General features: G+C 31.7%; 1 protein-coding gene across 1 annotated transcript in view; it reads left to right on the forward strand.

Moving 5' to 3' along the window:
- Positions 1 to 1073: 1073 nt before the first annotated feature.
- LOC126881694 (cytochrome P450 4C1-like) overlaps positions 1074 to 17334 on the forward strand; it is a 76144-nt gene continuing 59883 nt past the window's right edge. Inside the window, exon 1 of the mRNA XM_050646102.1 lies at positions 1074 to 1359. Within this exon, the coding sequence (XP_050502059.1) occupies positions 1203 to 1359 (157 nt within the window). The 5' untranslated portion in view covers positions 1074 to 1202. The remainder of the gene's footprint in view (positions 1360 to 17334) is intronic.

Here is a 17334-nt window from a genome sequence, read left to right on the forward strand (position 1 = left end):
ATTTTTTTGCCGAAGCGGCGCGACTATTTTCAAAAATCTAATATTTTCCCCGAAAAATATATTTTTTAGATTCTTTGGGACATTCTAAATAAAATAGGTTTGTTGTCATTTTTCTCAAGAGTTTACAGTTTTAAAGTTATAAGCGATTTAAAATCCGAAAAAAGTGAAATACACATTTTCGGATTTTAATTTGCTTATAACTTTAAAACTATTAACTTTTGAGAAAAATGAGAAGTAACTTCTTTTATTTAGAATATCTCGAAGAATCTAAAAAAAATATTTTTCGGGGGAAAATAGGAGATTGTTGAAATAGAGTGCGCCGCACGGGCAAAAATCGGATGGGCACATATTTAACAATTAAATAACAACGGTGTAAATTGAAGTTAGACCCGATTACTCTTCAGAATTTGGAAAATGAATTTTGAAAATACTTGGCAACCTTAAAAAATACTATTATAAATATGAGTTTTGAAGCCTAATGCGTATTTTCGCATTGTGTAGATATTAAATTGCCTATAACTCGAAAACTATCCATTTTTGAGAAAACTCACAAGACTCATTTCTTGTTTAGAATGGCCCAAAAGAGCCTAAAAAATATCTTCCAGAGCAAAAAAGGCAAAAAGGTGATCTTCGGATTTGTTTAAAGGGGACATTTTTTGAATAGGAATCCACAAAGAAACCGAATCAGAATTTTTTTTCAGTCGAGAGCGGTTTCATCACATGGACTAAAAGAAATATATTACCGCTTGTTTTAAAATGTATGCGAAAAAAATCTAAAAGTAACTAAAACTATGTACTTATCAATAATGTAAAGGGTCATTGTTTTCAGATCATTACTTTTGTTTTATCTAAAATTGAAGCAAACATGAAAAAATATACAAAATAATAAATAACCCGTTCACGATATACCTAATTACATAATATTTATTATCTTTTTTCTGGTCTTCAAATTCTTCATGTTAATATAAGATAGCTTTGAAGGCCTCTAAATTTGTCTTTTTATTGCAGGATCTCCAATAGATATTTAGTGACGCAACCTTGAACCATCCCCGTTGATTCGGTCTTAATTTTCTAAACAAGCGGCTCGATAACCGCATAAAAATAGCTACACTCAATTTCGCGAATCATTTTTTATTAAATAAGTCAGATACAAGGTCGCACAGCTTAGAATTTGGATTATTTTAGTTTAGGGGATCATAAAAATGTTTTGGCTTTTGGTCGGGGGGGCTATTGTGGCACTGGTGGCTCTTATCTATTTTAACCAGAAGAAAAATGAGGAGTTTTGGAAACAGGTTATGGCTATTCCTGGTCCTGAAGGATTTCCGTTAGTGGGAACGGAATATCATTTAGATTCTACAGGTAAGCTAAATTATTTACAATAGAGATTATAGTCCTTGAGTTTTTCACCTTGCAAAAACGGTTTTAGTGTCTAGATTTTAAAATATACCACGGTATTAAAGGAAGATTTATTTTCTAGACAAATATTTGCTCAAACACAAAAAGCATTTGCACTTCATAATATTTTTAATTTCTTCTTTAAACTCTCATTTCGTTTCCAGTATTTCGTAATAGGCCTGGATACCGCGTACAAAAAAAGTTGATTAATTGCAAGCTGAAAATTTGTTAATAGCTTAAGGGTGTCTAGTCGGACAAACTTTGATATATGGGAACACTGGAACAGGGGAAGTTTTAATTGTGGAACAGGTTAAAAATTTGGAACGTCAGACTACAAAAACGTTCCATGTATTTTGTCGGACAGAACTTCCAATTGATTTGTTACCGTTTCATTAAACTCTCACGCAAAAATCAGACTGCTATTTATCGTCAATATAATTCTTGTCATTTGACATGTAATGTTCTTCGTGTTCTACTCATTAAAATGCCCAGCTGGTGATACACGCCAATCTGATTTTTGCATTAGAGTTTAATGAAATGGTAACAAATCAATTGGAAGTCTGTCCGACAAAATACATGGAACCTTTTTGTAGTCTGACGTTCCAAATTTTTAACCTGTTCCACAATTAAATCTTCCCCTGTTCCAGTGTTCCCATATATCAAAGTTTGTCCAACTAGACACCGTTAAGCTATTAACACATTTTTAGCTTGCTATTAATCAACTTTTTTTTGGTACGCGGGATCCAGGTCTTTAAGCAATATTTTTATTTATAAAATCTCAAAAGGCCTTGAATACCTGTTGAGCTTTTTTGGGAGCTGGCCTGTTTGAGACTCTGACTCAGAGCCTATTTTGAGATTGTTACATTTATTTATATAAAATACATTTAATATTTCTTGTAGTCTTTCCATGAATTTCTTACGCAATCGCTTCCATTAATTTCTGTCCAATGCTTTTCCTTTTTAATTCTTAATATTACTTTTTGTATGTATTCATATACACTGCCCTTCCATCTCTTTCTTTATCTATCTTTTTTACTTTTTTCTTGCATCTACTCGCACCACACTCTTTTCAGGCAGTATCTGAGGATTTTCTTCTCTATACCTACGATGGTGTTCTTGTAGCGTGTATTAAATGACGCAAAGAGACATGCCCTGTAACCGATAATTGGCCTTATATAGATCTTGTAGGTGTGTATGAGAGTTTTGCGCTGGAAGTGCTTCCAAACCTTTCAGATAACGCTCCAAGGAGTTTGGCTCTATTCCTTACACTAATTAGGGTGTTTTGGATATCAGTGTTCCCATTGAGAGTCCTATGAACAATTCTCAATATTACGTCTTAATGTACGCTGTCCTTCCATCTTTTTCTTAGTCTATCTTTACATTTTTTTGTTTTGGCTTTCGTGAGAGTACCATTTTCGGCATTCTTTATTTCCCATTATTTCAATGTATCCTAAATACACTGTTGTTTCTTCCTTATAGTTAATAGTGTTAGGTCGTCTGGGAATGCTTTACATTGATTGCCATTTTTAAAGATTATTTTTACATACTTATTTTGTATTTCTCAATGTTTTTCTGAAGCTATTTTCTTGTGGCATTTTTACAATTTTAACTATTTATAATGGGAAATAAGCCACAATATTATTAAAAAATTATTTTTATTAAATAATAAAAAATAATATAAAATCTTTTTTAAAAAATAAAAAAAAAATAAAAATCATTTTTTAATAATATTGTGGCTTATTTCCCATTATAAATAGTTAAAATTGTATTTCTCATATTATTCCTTGCAATATCAGATTAAAAAGTGTCATTGACAGTGGCTCTCCTTGTCATAATCCTTCCTTTATTTCAAAATTGTTTGATTTAGGACCCTTCCATGCTATATCGTTTGTTGTGTTATCCATATCTAGTTATTTTTACCATCCTGACGATTTTACTTGGGGGACCTACATTTAGCTCCTTTCATTAGTTCTTACATTAGCCCAGTCGGGATAGCATTTGACCTTGCATTAGGAGCTGCCCCAAATTTTATTTTTCTAATCTTTAGGGAGGGTCAATATTAGTATAAATTTAAAATCTCGACTGAATTCCGCCGTTGCGTTAGCCGCCATCTTGATTTTAACCGAGAACGGTTTTTGCTCAATATCTCCGCCATTTTCAATTTTTTGACAAAAAGTGTAGAAACTGAAATTGTTGAAAATGGGATTTTCTATAATCTCATATATTATAATTTTTTCGTGCGGTCGATATTTTCCGAGTTATGAGGGGAAAATAGTGACAGTTGTAGCATAATTATTGAATTATTGAATTATCTCGTTTATTATTAGTTTTACAACAAATATATACCTATACAAAAATGAAGAGAATTAAATTTTGTACAATTTTGATGCCGTACATTTTTTTGATAAAATCAATATTTAAGGTAGTACGTATGTGGTAAAAGTGCGAGCGTAAGACCTGATTGATTTTGTAGCAATTGTTTTTGTTCAATATCTCCGCCATTTTCAACTTTTCGACAAAAAGTGTAAGAACTGACATTGTTGCAATTACGATTTACTACAATTTTTCGAGAGAACCAGTGGCGTGTCTACAAGGGGGTAAATGGGAAAATTCCCCCAACAGGGTCCAAAATTAAAAAAAAATTGATGAAACATCACGATATATTAGCTGACATAAAACTTAAAATATCGACAGACAAATTCAACCAATAAAACCCACTAGTTAATAAAATTAAGTGAACTTAATGCATATAATGTCTTTTTATGTCTTTTATATATTTAGTTTGGTTGATGTTTCATTGGAAGTTTCAAAAATTGTATAAAATATAATTCTCTTTATTTTTGTTTATGTACAATTATGTCGTAAAATTAATAATAAATGAGACAATTCAATAATTATGCTTCCCCTCCGCTTCCATTATTTTCCCCCTTAACTCGGAGAATATTGATCGTATAAAAAAATTGTGCCAAAAAAATTGTAGGAAATTGCATTTCCAACAATTTTCTTTCCCACCATTTATGTCGAAAAGTTGAAAATGGCGGAGATATTAAGCAACAACAGTTCTCATTTAAAATCAATATGGCGGCTAATGCAACCGCGGAATTCAGTCGAGATTTTAAATTTACACTACTATTGATCTCTCCTAAAGGATAGAATTACAAAATTTGGGGCAGCTCGGAAACAAAATTCAATTCAATAATTATGCTCCCCCCACTACTTTTTACTATTTTCCCATGTAACTCGGAAAATATCAACCGCATGAAAAAAATTGTTAAAAAGAAATTGTAGGAAATTATATTTTGAACAATTTTAGTTAAAAATGGCGTAGATATTGAACAAAAACAATTGCTATAAAATCAATCCGGTCTTATGCTCGATTACCGCATACGTACTACCTTAAATATTAATTTTAGCAAAAAAATGAAAGAGACCAAAATTGTGTATAATTTAATTATCTTCATTTTTGTATAGGTACATATTTGTCGTAAAGCTAATAATAAACGAGATAATTCAATAATTCAATAATTATGCTCCAACTCTCACTATTTTCCCCTCATAACTCGGAAAATATCGACCGCACGAAAAAAATTATAATAAATTAAATTATAGAAAATCGCATTTTCAACAATTTCAGTTTCTACACTTTTTGTCAAAAAATTGAAAATGGCGGAGATATTGAACAAAAACGGTTCTCGTTTAAAATCAAGATGGCGGCTAACGCAACGGCGGAATTAAGTCGAGATTTTAAATTTATACTAATATTGACCCTCCTTAAACATTAGAAAAATAAAATTTGGGGCAGCTCCTAATGCAAGGTTAGGCCTGTTATTCGTCTAACCCGACTGGACTACATCTGTAGTTGTCTGTTTACCCTATCGTATGACTACTTAAAGTCGACGAACAGGACATAATGCTGCTGTTTTATGTTCGTGGTGCGGATTTCTTTTAGTACAAATATTTGGTCGGTTGTCGACCTATTAATTCTAAATCCTGCTTTATATTCATCCAACATATTTTCCATGTATTGATTTAGTTTTTTCGTTATAATTTATGTCAAGATTTTGTAAACTATTTCTAACAACGCGATTCTTCTATAGTTTTTACATCTCATTTTGTCACATTGTTTGTGTATTGGATATATCCTTGCTTGTTACAACTTTCTTGGCATTTTTCTATTTGGCATATTATTTTTATCAGATTATATATCTCTTTATGTAGCCTTTTACCTTCTGCTTTTATCATTTCCGCGGATATTTCTGTTATTCCTCAGCTTTTATTTTTTTACAGTCCGTTTGTTTTATTTTCTATTTCTTCCTTTGTACGTATTTCTACCAATATGTGATCATCTTAAATTTCATGGATTGTTTCCCTTTCTTCCCGGTTTTTGTTAATCAGTTGTGTAATTAGCCAGTTTCTCATTATTGCAACTCAGTGACGGATTAACCATTAGGCGGACTAGGCGGCCGCCTAGGGCCCGGACACTTGATGGGGCCCGCATCCCACACAAATACATTAATTAATATTTAATTATTTAAGCAGTTTAAAAAAAATTAAAATGTTAAACAAATCAAATAGAGCTAACTGAGACAAAAAAAAGAATATGGTTAATTTATGATTTCCAATCAAACTCAGTTTTTTGCTGTCTTTTGTCAAATATCAGAAAAATACAACCGACTTCAAGACAAATTAAGCAGTTATCTTCAAAGGCATTTTTATATTCCATGTTCTAATCATTCCCTCAATTTGGTAATCAATTTTGCAAGCAAATTTTGATAAAAGCTGGTCATTATTTTGGTATGGTATGTTTTTTTTTTCAATTTCTACCCACCGATGGGCCTTATAGTCCATTCACTCACGGTAAAATATTGCAAAACCTCCGGATTTTAAAGAACCTTTGGATTTGAAACAAGAGCTAGGATTGACATGAAATTTGGCATAAGCATAGCTAACATGTCAAATAAAAAGTGATATTGTGCCAATGTGTGTTTTTGCTCTACGGTTGAGTCCACCCCTTCTCGGGGGTGAAAAAATATACCGTCAGAATACGCCCGGAAGTGGATAAACTGACTAATTCTAAGCAACTTTTATTCAATAGAGCTTTTTCATCAAGTCAATACATTTCGAGTTATTTGCAAGTGAATATCTTCATTTTTCAACAAAAAATAACACGTTTTTGGACGGTTTTTCGCAAATAACTCAAAAAGTAAGTATTTCATCGAAAAAATGTTCTTAGCAAAAATATAGCTTTTAAAAAATTGAAAAAATGGTGTATGTGTGCAGTTTATAGACCCAGTAGAATCAAATTCCAAATCCAATATTTCAACGTGAAATAATCAAAAAATGAAGCACTTTTCATGGAAAACTCATCATAACTTATTTAAATGTTTTAAAAAAGCATTATTCTTGTTTTTTAAAAAAAATTCTATCATAAAAAGTAAGCAACATACGCTCAGAATAAAGTTGATCCCATTTTTTGGTGAAAAACTGGTGAAAATAACCCCTAATTAGCATCCCAAATGAAATTAATCCTTACCGCTTCACAAGCTACTTTACTTATGTATTGTTTATATGCTCTGTAAGTTTTATCGGTATAAAGTGCTTATTTATAAAAGGGCTGCAGTAGAAAGGGCTTGAACAAGTCACTAATCACGGGTGTATGCAATTTTTTTATTTGGCTTAATGCCTCGACAACTAATGGCCATTGGCATGGTACAGTGGATTTTTCCATCAGGTACCTAGTGTAGTGGGTACTGTGTGTGCTGAGTAAATGTCTTGTTACTTAGCAAAGTCGTCATTGTTTTTGCAGAGACGCTAATTGTATCCGAACGTCTGCGCTCCCTCCGGTGAGTACCGATCCCACAAGGATAGAAACAATTCTCTACCCAGGGTATGCAAATTTTGAACAGTCATATCTTAACCAATTTTTATCTTCCAAAAAAGCAAAAATCTGAAATATTCCGAAAATCAAAACCTATATTGTTTTACTCTTTAAGATTTTTGGCACCACTAATGATTTTTAAATTATTTTGAAAAAAAAGACATTTTTTTTTCAAAATTTCAAAAAATTTGTTTTACTTTAAATCCCAATGTTTTGAAATATAAACACTGTGAACCGGTGAAACTTACAGATCATATAAATAATATATGTACTTATAAGTTTTTTCAAGATTTTCATAAATTTTCAAGATTTTTGTGCCAAAAAAAGGAATCAACATTATTTTAAGCTTTGCTTGCTTAATTTTGATACTTGAAACTTGTTTAAAACAACAAAAATAAAACTTTTTTAACACCTTAAAAAAGTTGTGATGATTTTTCACTGAAAAGTGCTTCATTTTTTGGTAATTTACGTTGAAATATTTGATTTGGAATTTGTCGAATAAGAATCTACTTTTCATTAGCTCCAGTTCTGCTTATACTGGGTCTACATACTTCATACATACACCATTTTTTTAAATTTTGTATACGCTATATTTTTTCTAAGAATATTTTTTCGATAAAATACTTAATTTTGGAAATATTTGCGAAAAAAGGTGTTTCCTTTTTGTTGAAAAATGAACATATTCACTCGCAAATAACACAAAAAGTACTGATTTAGTGAAAAACTCGATAGAACAAAAGTTATTTAGAAATAATCAGTTATTCATTATTTTGAATGTATGTTTTGTCACCCCCGAAGGGGTGGCACTCATACCCAGGGCAAAATCACATATCGACACAATATCCCTTTTTTCTTTGGCATATTCGCTATGGAATATTAATGAGAAGTTGTTGCGAAATGTAAAAAAAATTATCTTTTTTACATTGTCTTAATTTATTTTTGGAGTAACTACTTCCCAAAACAACATAAATATCTGTAAATTTGTTTTAAGTAAATGTTCGCTATAAAGGGGTCTACTTCTTATGCCCGCCTAGGGCCCCATGATGCTTTAAACCGTCACTGTTGCAACTTAATATCCCTGCATCATTTTTCATGTAGGTAAAGATGTTTTTGATCATCTTTCCATTTTTCTTGTTTCCTGGTAATAGTTATTTATTTACCAAATCAGTAAAGTGACTCTTTATTGAACGAGTCTTGATATTACGAGAAGAGCGAGCGTAGCGAGCGAGGCGAGTAACAGACGAGTTCGATATAGAGTCTTTACTGACGTGGTGCATACAAAATTTTATCGCCAACATAATTTGGTTGGAAATCAACTTGTAATTTGCATTCCGATGATTCGCACCTTAAAGTTGTCTACGTACGAGTTTGGGCTCTGTAATTATTTAAAAATAATATAAAATTTATAAAGTAAATTGAATAAAAATCTGTCGTTTATTTAACTTCTGTAAAATCTCTTTATAACACTACATATTTTTTTTTTAAATTGATTATGTTCATTATTTCATAAAATTAATCATCTTTAATTGTAATAATCCCTGAATGAAAAACTGGAAAATAAAGTATGTACTGAAAGCCTGACAGCTTGGATAATGCCAAAATATATTTTATCTACAATTTCACTTTCTACAATAATTTGATATTGGTTTTAACACTTATCTACTTGCAATTTATAATTTAAGAACTTTTTAAATTTTAGACGCCATAATAATTTCATGACAGCGATGACAGATAACTTTTGCAAGAGGCCGCTTTCCATTTTTTATCGATAGTTTTCAATATTGAATAATTACTAAATCGGTAAACTTTTAATTTATTTTATATGAATATGTTTACAAAATACTACAGAATTTCACTTTTTGACATAAATTTAATTGATAATAACGCAAATTGTGTACAATATTTTTAATACTTAAAGTAAATAAATTTTAAGTTCACTCAAATTCTCGCCATTCGATTTCTGCCATCGACCACTTACATTCAATCTGGGTTAATTTGATTAATCGCGGCAGGTAAAGTAAAATTCTTCTTTCAGTACAATAAAATGTTACTTTACTGCTGCAAATGAGGGCAATTGAGTACAATAATGAATGAATTTAGTGACGGTTGGCGATAAAATGATTTCATTTCCTATTTTTGGAATTTTTCTACTACTTATTTGATTCTTTTTTCGTTGTATTTTCAATGTTTTTGAAAATATTTTTAACCAGACATATAAATGATTATCCAACGCATTGATATGAATTTGTGTATGATATCAAATAATGTTATACAGTGTGTCAATTTTAAAATTTACAATGGCTATATCTCACGAACAAAAGCTGAAAACGAAAAATGCTTGAAACCGTTTCTAGGATAGTAAGGGGGAACTAAAATGACATGAAAGAGAACTCACCCCCATCAACCCCCTAGGCCCCACCCACCACAACCAAAAAAGTTTAAATTGCAAACCCCTACTTGTGATACATCATTGAAAAGGCTATAAAAAATGCTATCCAATGGTATAAATAATAATTATACAGGGTGAAGCAATAATTGTGAAACTTTGGCTTAAATGAAAAATTTAATGAGGTTTTGTTGAAATATAAATTTGATAAAAATGTCAATTAATTAAATGTTCAAAGTGGGTTCCGTTGTTTTGTAAACAATAATACAGTCTATTTTCAAATTCTGCACGAAATTTGACAAATGTTTTTCTAGTAATAGGGCGACATGCTTGAGTAATTATTTCTCGCAATTTCCCCAGTGACGCAAGTTAAGTTTTATAAACAACTGATTTAAGGCAAAAATGGCAAATTAAGTTTTAATTAACAAAAAAAAGTACGAGCGGACACTTACCATTTAAAATAATAGTCCGGGAGATAGCATTACAAATACAAAAGTCATAGTAAGCCAGCTGATATTAACACCCTGTATAATTATTATTTATACCATTGGATAGTACTTTTTATAGTAGGATAGTATATTACTTTTTTCTATGGGGTTAGCCTAAATCAGCTGCTTATAAAACTCAACTTGCTTCACTTGGGGAATTGCGAGGAAGAATTACTCAAGCATGTCGCCCTATTACTAGAACATTTGCTAAATTTCGTGCAGAATTTGAAAATAGGCTGTATTATTGTTTACCAAACAACGGAATTCACATTAAATATTTACTTAATTGACATTTTTAATAAATTTGTTATTCAACAAAACCTTATTAAATTTTTCATTTAAGCCAATGTTTCACAATTATTGCTTCACCCTGTATAATAATTATTTATACCATTGAATAGATTTTTTATATCTCCCGGACTATTATTTTAAATGGTAAGTGTCCGCTCGTACTTTTTTTTGTTAATTAAAACTTAATTTGCCATTTTTGCCTTAAATCAGTTGTTTATAAAACTTAACTTGCGTCACTTGGTAAATTGCGAGAAATAATTACTCATATCAAGCATGTCGCCCTATTACTAGAAAAACATTTGTCAAATTTCGTGCAGAATTTGAAAATAGACTGTATTATTGTTTACAAAACAACGGAACCCACTTCGAACATTTACTTAATTGACATTTTTATCAAATTTGTAGTTCAACAAAACCTCATTAAATTTTTCATTTAAGCCAAAGTTTCACAATTATTGCTTCACCCTATATAATTAATATTTATACCATTGAATAGCATTTTTTATAGCCTTTTCAATGATGTATCACAAGTAGGGGTTTGCAATTTAAACTTTTTGGGTTGTGATGGGTGGGGCCTAGGGGGTTGATGGGGGTGAGTTCTCTTTCATGTCATTCTAGTTCCCCCTTAGTATCCTAGAAACGGTTTCAAGCATTTTTCGATATCAGCTTTTGTTCGTGAGATATAGCCATTGTAAGTTTTAAAATTGACACACTGTACATATAAATAGCAGTCTATAATGGTCGTTTATAATATTTTTATTGACATCCTGTGGTTTTCATCCCAAATGTTTATAAGAAATTTTAAAAATTACATTGTAGCAGCCTAATGGTTTTATTTTGATTTAGCTGCAAGCTGACTATGATTATGTGTGTTATTTAATTTTTTTGTTATCAAATCTATAAATAACTAGTTTGTTCCCAGACCTTCTCATGTTATTGCATGCAAACATTATTTCATATAAATTAAAAGTTTGTAATTGTTAATAACAATTCAAGAATACAGTGTTTAATATCACTAACTCTGGTTAATAATGTGTTTGTTTATCTTTGTTTTGCATAAGTCCTTTGGTATGATAATTCACATACGAGGACACTTTTAATAAAAAGAACATGTACCGCAAGTGAAAGGTTATCTTTAATGTGGGGTTTAATGAATAACAAATCAGTATTGAAAAACAAACAAATAGGTACATAGTTTTAATAGGAAAACTAACGCAAACAATTTAAAAATACCTAAAAATATAAAAAAAAATAAAACAAAATAAGTAATAGTTTTTATTTTACATTTTACACAGTTTAATTAACTGTAAATATATTCTAACTATTTAATATCTTCTTCTTCTTCTTCTTCTTCTTCTTCTGCTTCTTCTTCTTCTTCTTCTTCTTCTTCTTCTTCTTCTTCTTCTTCTTCTTCTTCGTGCGACTAGGATTACTCATTTGTCTGTCTCTTATTCTGTTTCAGTTGTCGTTGACTGTACATTGTCTTTCCACCTTTTCGGCGGCCTTCCAACGGGTCTTCTGCTATACGGCTTGTTGTTTTTACAGATGTTCGCTAATCTATCTGGTTCCATTTAAATTCTCAGTTTAAATTTTATTCAATTTGTTTACCTCAGAGAGCTTTTTTTGCAATGTTACTGTTCAGAAAATTATAATGATAATACCGAAAATATTTTACTAAAGGAGACTCATTTTTGGCTTATAAACAATTTTAATAACTTTGTTAATATTGCCTGTAGACTTGAGATTTGAAAAGCTGGTATTTTTACACGAATTAAAAAAAACTTTTTGCCTATTAGGTTATTTACGGTCAAAGTTATCGACTTTTTTTTATTTGATTCACAGCTACTTTGTTTATAAAAATTAAGCAACCTAGCTAGCGCCATTTTGAAGTTAGAGGTATATAGTTGATGTGTACAAGTTTGAGTAAACTTTGGTCTTCAACAGAGTGGTTAACAAAGCTTTAAAAATGACGTCCTAACGAAATCGATTCGTGGTCGGTGGAGGGGAAATATTAAAATCCGTACACTCAAAAAATTAAATTGATTCTTCAAACATATGCTGCGATTCATATCTCCGGAGGTTGTTGATGGCTTTTGATCACAATTTTTTTAATTTGCATGTACCTACTCGTAGTCCTTTAGAGTCCGTACGTTATGTATACATACACCTACCAATCATTACAAAATGTTAGGGGAAAGCCCCCTTATCACTCAGGGATATGAAAAATCGATTACTTACGACCGATTCAAAGACCTACAGAATATACATATCTAATTTCATAAAAATCCGTCAAGCAGTCTCGGAGGAGTAAGGCAACTAACACTGCGACAGGAGAATTTTATAGATGTAAATATATAGATGGCTATTAAAAAATAGTGGTTGGGGATAGAAGAGTGAAAATTAAGGGATGTATGTATTTTTTAATGCTACATAATACAAAATTAATATAGGCAATTTTGTCCAAAAAAATAAAAAAAATCTCAGGGGGCAACCTCCGTTACAACTTATGGGTATGAAAAATAGGTTAAAACCTATTCTTAGTCCTACAGGATATATGTGTAAAATTTCATAAAAATCGGTCAAGCCGTTTCAGAGGAGTATGGTAACTAGCACTGTTATAGGAGAATTTTATGTACACAGAAGTAACTGTGGATTTAAAAAATAAAAATGGCCAACTTTGACCGTAATTAACCTACGCAAAATGTTTTTTTTTAAATTCGTGTAAAAATACTAGCTTTTGAAATCCCAAAGTAGATTTTCTCTACAGTCAATATTAACAAAAAGCTGTTCAAATTGTTTAGAAGCCAAAAATGACTCTACTTCAGTAAAATGTTACCGGAATGATAAAAATGACTTTTTATTGATTTTTATAAACATTTTGAAAATATAGGTATTCTTATTTCAAGAGGTTTCCACAGAATTGCTGTGTCGTTATTATTTTCTGAACAATAACATTGCAATAAAAAAGCTCTTTGGTATAAACAAATTGAATAGAATTTAAACTAATCGCCAAATAATCTTGAAATTTTTAGGGCATTATATTTACTGGTTGACTCAACTTTTCGTGCAATATCAAAGTCTTAAGTTCATTTTCGCAAAAGTTATAGCAAATTTTTTATTCTCGAAATTTTAGTCTTTTTTTGCAATTAGCGAAGCAACAAATGATCGGAGCAAAATGCAAAAACTGCCATATTACACCTTTGCTCATCTACTAAAAGAAGAATACTCTAAATAAGATATTTAATCACTCTATTTTTACCTGTAGCGATTTAAACGAAAAAATTGCTATTCTTGACCCTTATTTGTTAATAACTAAAATTATAGTATTTATAATGTATTAGGTATACAGTACCCAAAAAACTTATTTGCAACCTGGCTGCTCAAGTGTCCCGACCAAAACCTTATTTTTCTGGACTAATATTCCTGTCAATAGTGATCTCTACACGTACGTAATTGAATAACTACATATTTATATGAGAAATGAGCCACAATCAAATTGAAAAAAAAAATATTTTTTTTATTTGGGCGATTTGGGCGTCGAAACGTTAATAAAATTATTTTTTTCAATTTAATTGTGGCTTATTTTCCATATAAATAGTTAATCATAAAAATGCCACAAGGAAATAGCTTCAGAACAACAATAGGTAATTGAATTTTATTACTTGTTGTACAATTTTGCCGTATATTTCTAATTTGCATCTACGCGGCTCTTTACTGATCACTATACATTTAGTTTTTTTTATTTTCTATTTACTACCCTTTGATACTAAACAGTTATTCTATATAGCAAAGCAGACGGCATTCCAACAGAAGTACTAACAACAAAATTAGAACTACCCAATACCTTCATCTCATATTTCAGAATAAGAACATAAGAATAAGAATATAAAAACTAACAAGTTAACCATTTTGGGCCCTTGGCTTCGATAGTCTTGACTAGATTTTACCTCTTTTTCCGACCCTTCACTTGTTCTCTCCAATCACTTGTACCAGTTTCTTCTATGTCAATGTGGACGGCATCAAACCACTATTTCCTTTGTGGTCTCTCTCTTCTTTTTTTTTTGCAAAACTCTTAAGGCTTTTCTTTCTAGTGGGATTCGTGAAAGATATCCTAACCATTTAAATTCTCTGCGTCCTGATTTTCTGCGTTATCTTAGGTATCTTATAGATTGATCTCTATTAGCTCTTGACTACTGGTTTGTTATTCTTCGTCATTCTTCGTTAGCCTCTTTTATACTACTAAAAACTTTTCTCAAGATTTTCGTCTCGCAAATCTCTAGTCTTTTTTCTGATTCATTATCCAAGTTTGACATGCATACAATACCATTGGTCTTATTCAGTGGCGGCTGGTCAGGATCGGCAGTGCCGACGCACACATTTATGGACACATTATGGTAAGGGAGCCCAAGCGGGGATTTTTGCAGTATCTCGAGCGCGTCAGATTAACATATGGGAGAAACCTGGTGCCCTGCAGATGTACCTCTACCATATATTAGCTCTCAACACAGGAGTGTTCGTTAAGGGGGTCCCGAAAAAAAAATCTATCCTTAAAAATAGTCGAAATTGTCAGATTAAGATAAGGTAAGTTAAGGACATGCAAAACAGCGTATATTTCAGAAATCTGACGATTTGAGCGGGGCATAAGGAAATGGGTGAGTTAAAAAGTTTAAAAAAAAAAGCGAATAATTTGCGAAATGAACGTTAGATGGAAAAACTAAAAAATACGTGTTCAGTATTTTTCAAAAATCTATCGAATGATACCAAACATAACCCCCACGGAGAGGAGTGGGGGGTAAATTTAAAATTTTAAATACAAATCCCTCGATATTTCGCAAAATAAACATTAGATCGAAAAACTGCAAAATACACTTAATCAATATTTTTGAAAAATCTATCGAATGGTACCAAACACGACCCCCACGGAGGTGGGGTGGGGGGTTACTTTAAAATCTTAAATAGGAGCCCCAAATTTTTATTCCAGATTTGGATTCTTTACGTAAAAATAAGCAACTTTTATTCGAAACATTTTTTCAAATTATGGATAGATGGCGCTATAACGATTGTTGGAAATGGAAAATTAAATTAAAAAATCGCAAGCGCCCACTAAAATGGAAAACTTTACTTAACTTTTTTTGGTTTTAGGACCTACTCTTCACAACCCAATAGGTCCCCAAAGCGCTCGAGTGACTGCACATTTAGCATACTTCGCTCCCCTACTATTATAGATTTTTTTAAATATTTAATTTAATCAGAGTTGATGATATTCGTTTCTCTAAAATAAAAAAATATCTAAAAAAAAATGTATACCATTTTTATTCAGTTGCAATGCGAAGGCAAAACAATCTTACTTTTCAATTAGAATACGGAGTGCAATCTAGCTCTCTGAATCGCGATTTTCGATTCTTATTGGAATCTCATCGGAGAGAGCGCAGGCTTGTTATGGAGAACAAGCCTGCGCTCTCTCCGATGAGATTCCAATAAGAATCAAAAATCGCGATTCAGAGAGCTGGATTGGACTCCGTATTCTAATTGAAAAGTAAGATTGTTTTGCCTTCGCATTGCAACTGAATAAAAATGGAATACATTTTTATTTTATAGTCGTATTACTCCGTAGAGTAAGTAGGTGCATTTTCCGTTGGAACTTTACCAAGCTGCAGACGGGAGATGTGAATTACATAGTGTAGAATTCCTTCCCTTTGTCTTCACTGCAGCATCCATTTGGCTTGCAAATTGTAGAAGCCTTGGAGGTGTCACCAGGAAAGTGCACCAATAAGTTTTTCAATTTAAAAATCTTTTAGTAATATTTTTAATATTTTCAATATTATTAATGTTGCTATTAGGATTGAAAAACTTCATCTTTTAAAAAAATATCTGTGAGATAATACAGACTAAATTTTATTCATTGTTTTTAAAAGAATTCGATCGATCCGATACGTTAAGTGATCCCTGTGCGCTGTGCGTAAGATACTTTTCAAATTAATGATCCTATAGCCATGCACCCGATTGTGATAGGCTCACGTGTTTTCATATCTGTTGTTTCTAGCATTATTTTTGTTCTTTCTGTATCAGGTCGTGTTTCTGCCGCGTATGTTATTATTGGTCTGATGACTGTTTTGTAAATTCTGCCTTTCTTTTCTTTTCCGATATTTTTATTTCTCCATATTGTGTCATTCAGGCAACATGCGGCTCTGTTTGCTTTATTCACCTGATCTTCCACTTCGGTTTCGAGCTTTCTGTAGCTAGATACTGTAATGCCTAGATATTTAAGCTCCATGACTTGTTCTATTATCTGACCCTCCCCCTCCAGCTCTAATTTACACCTTATTAGATTGGTTGTTATAACCATGCATTTAGTCTTTTTTGGGGAAATTAACTTGTTATATTTGCTAGCGGTTATATTAAATTGGTGCAGCATATGTTATAAATCATCTTCATCCTTAGAGTGATCCATTTATTTTCATCTTCATTTCCCCTCTCATTTCCATATACTTGGTTTTTCTTGTGAGGTTGTCTGGTCATATTTTCTAGCTTCTTCAAATTTGGTGAACATTTTTCGAAGTTCTTTTCTTGAACGTATCAGAAACACACAGTCATCTGCGAAACCCCGCTGTCCTTTGTTCAGAATCGTGGCACTTGTCTGGATATTGTTGTTTGTTTAATTCTCTCTCTTCAATCCTGACCCCCCGGAGGAAGTGTAGTGGTACACGATGTCGCGTATTATCCGTCTCCAAATATCTCTGTCTCTGGTAATTTCTTTTAACTCATGCATAGGTCTTTTGCATATTCCTGTAATTTGATCGATCCATCTTGTTGGGGATCTTCCCCGTAATATTCGGCCTTTCTTCCTTTCCTTATATAATGAGTCTTTTAATAAACTCGTACAGAATTAAAAACTT

Source organism: Diabrotica virgifera, chromosome 3 (assembly GCF_917563875.1).
Source record: "Diabrotica virgifera virgifera chromosome 3, PGI_DIABVI_V3a".
In the NCBI taxonomy this organism is placed as follows: Eukaryota; Metazoa; Arthropoda; class Insecta; order Coleoptera; family Chrysomelidae; genus Diabrotica; species Diabrotica virgifera.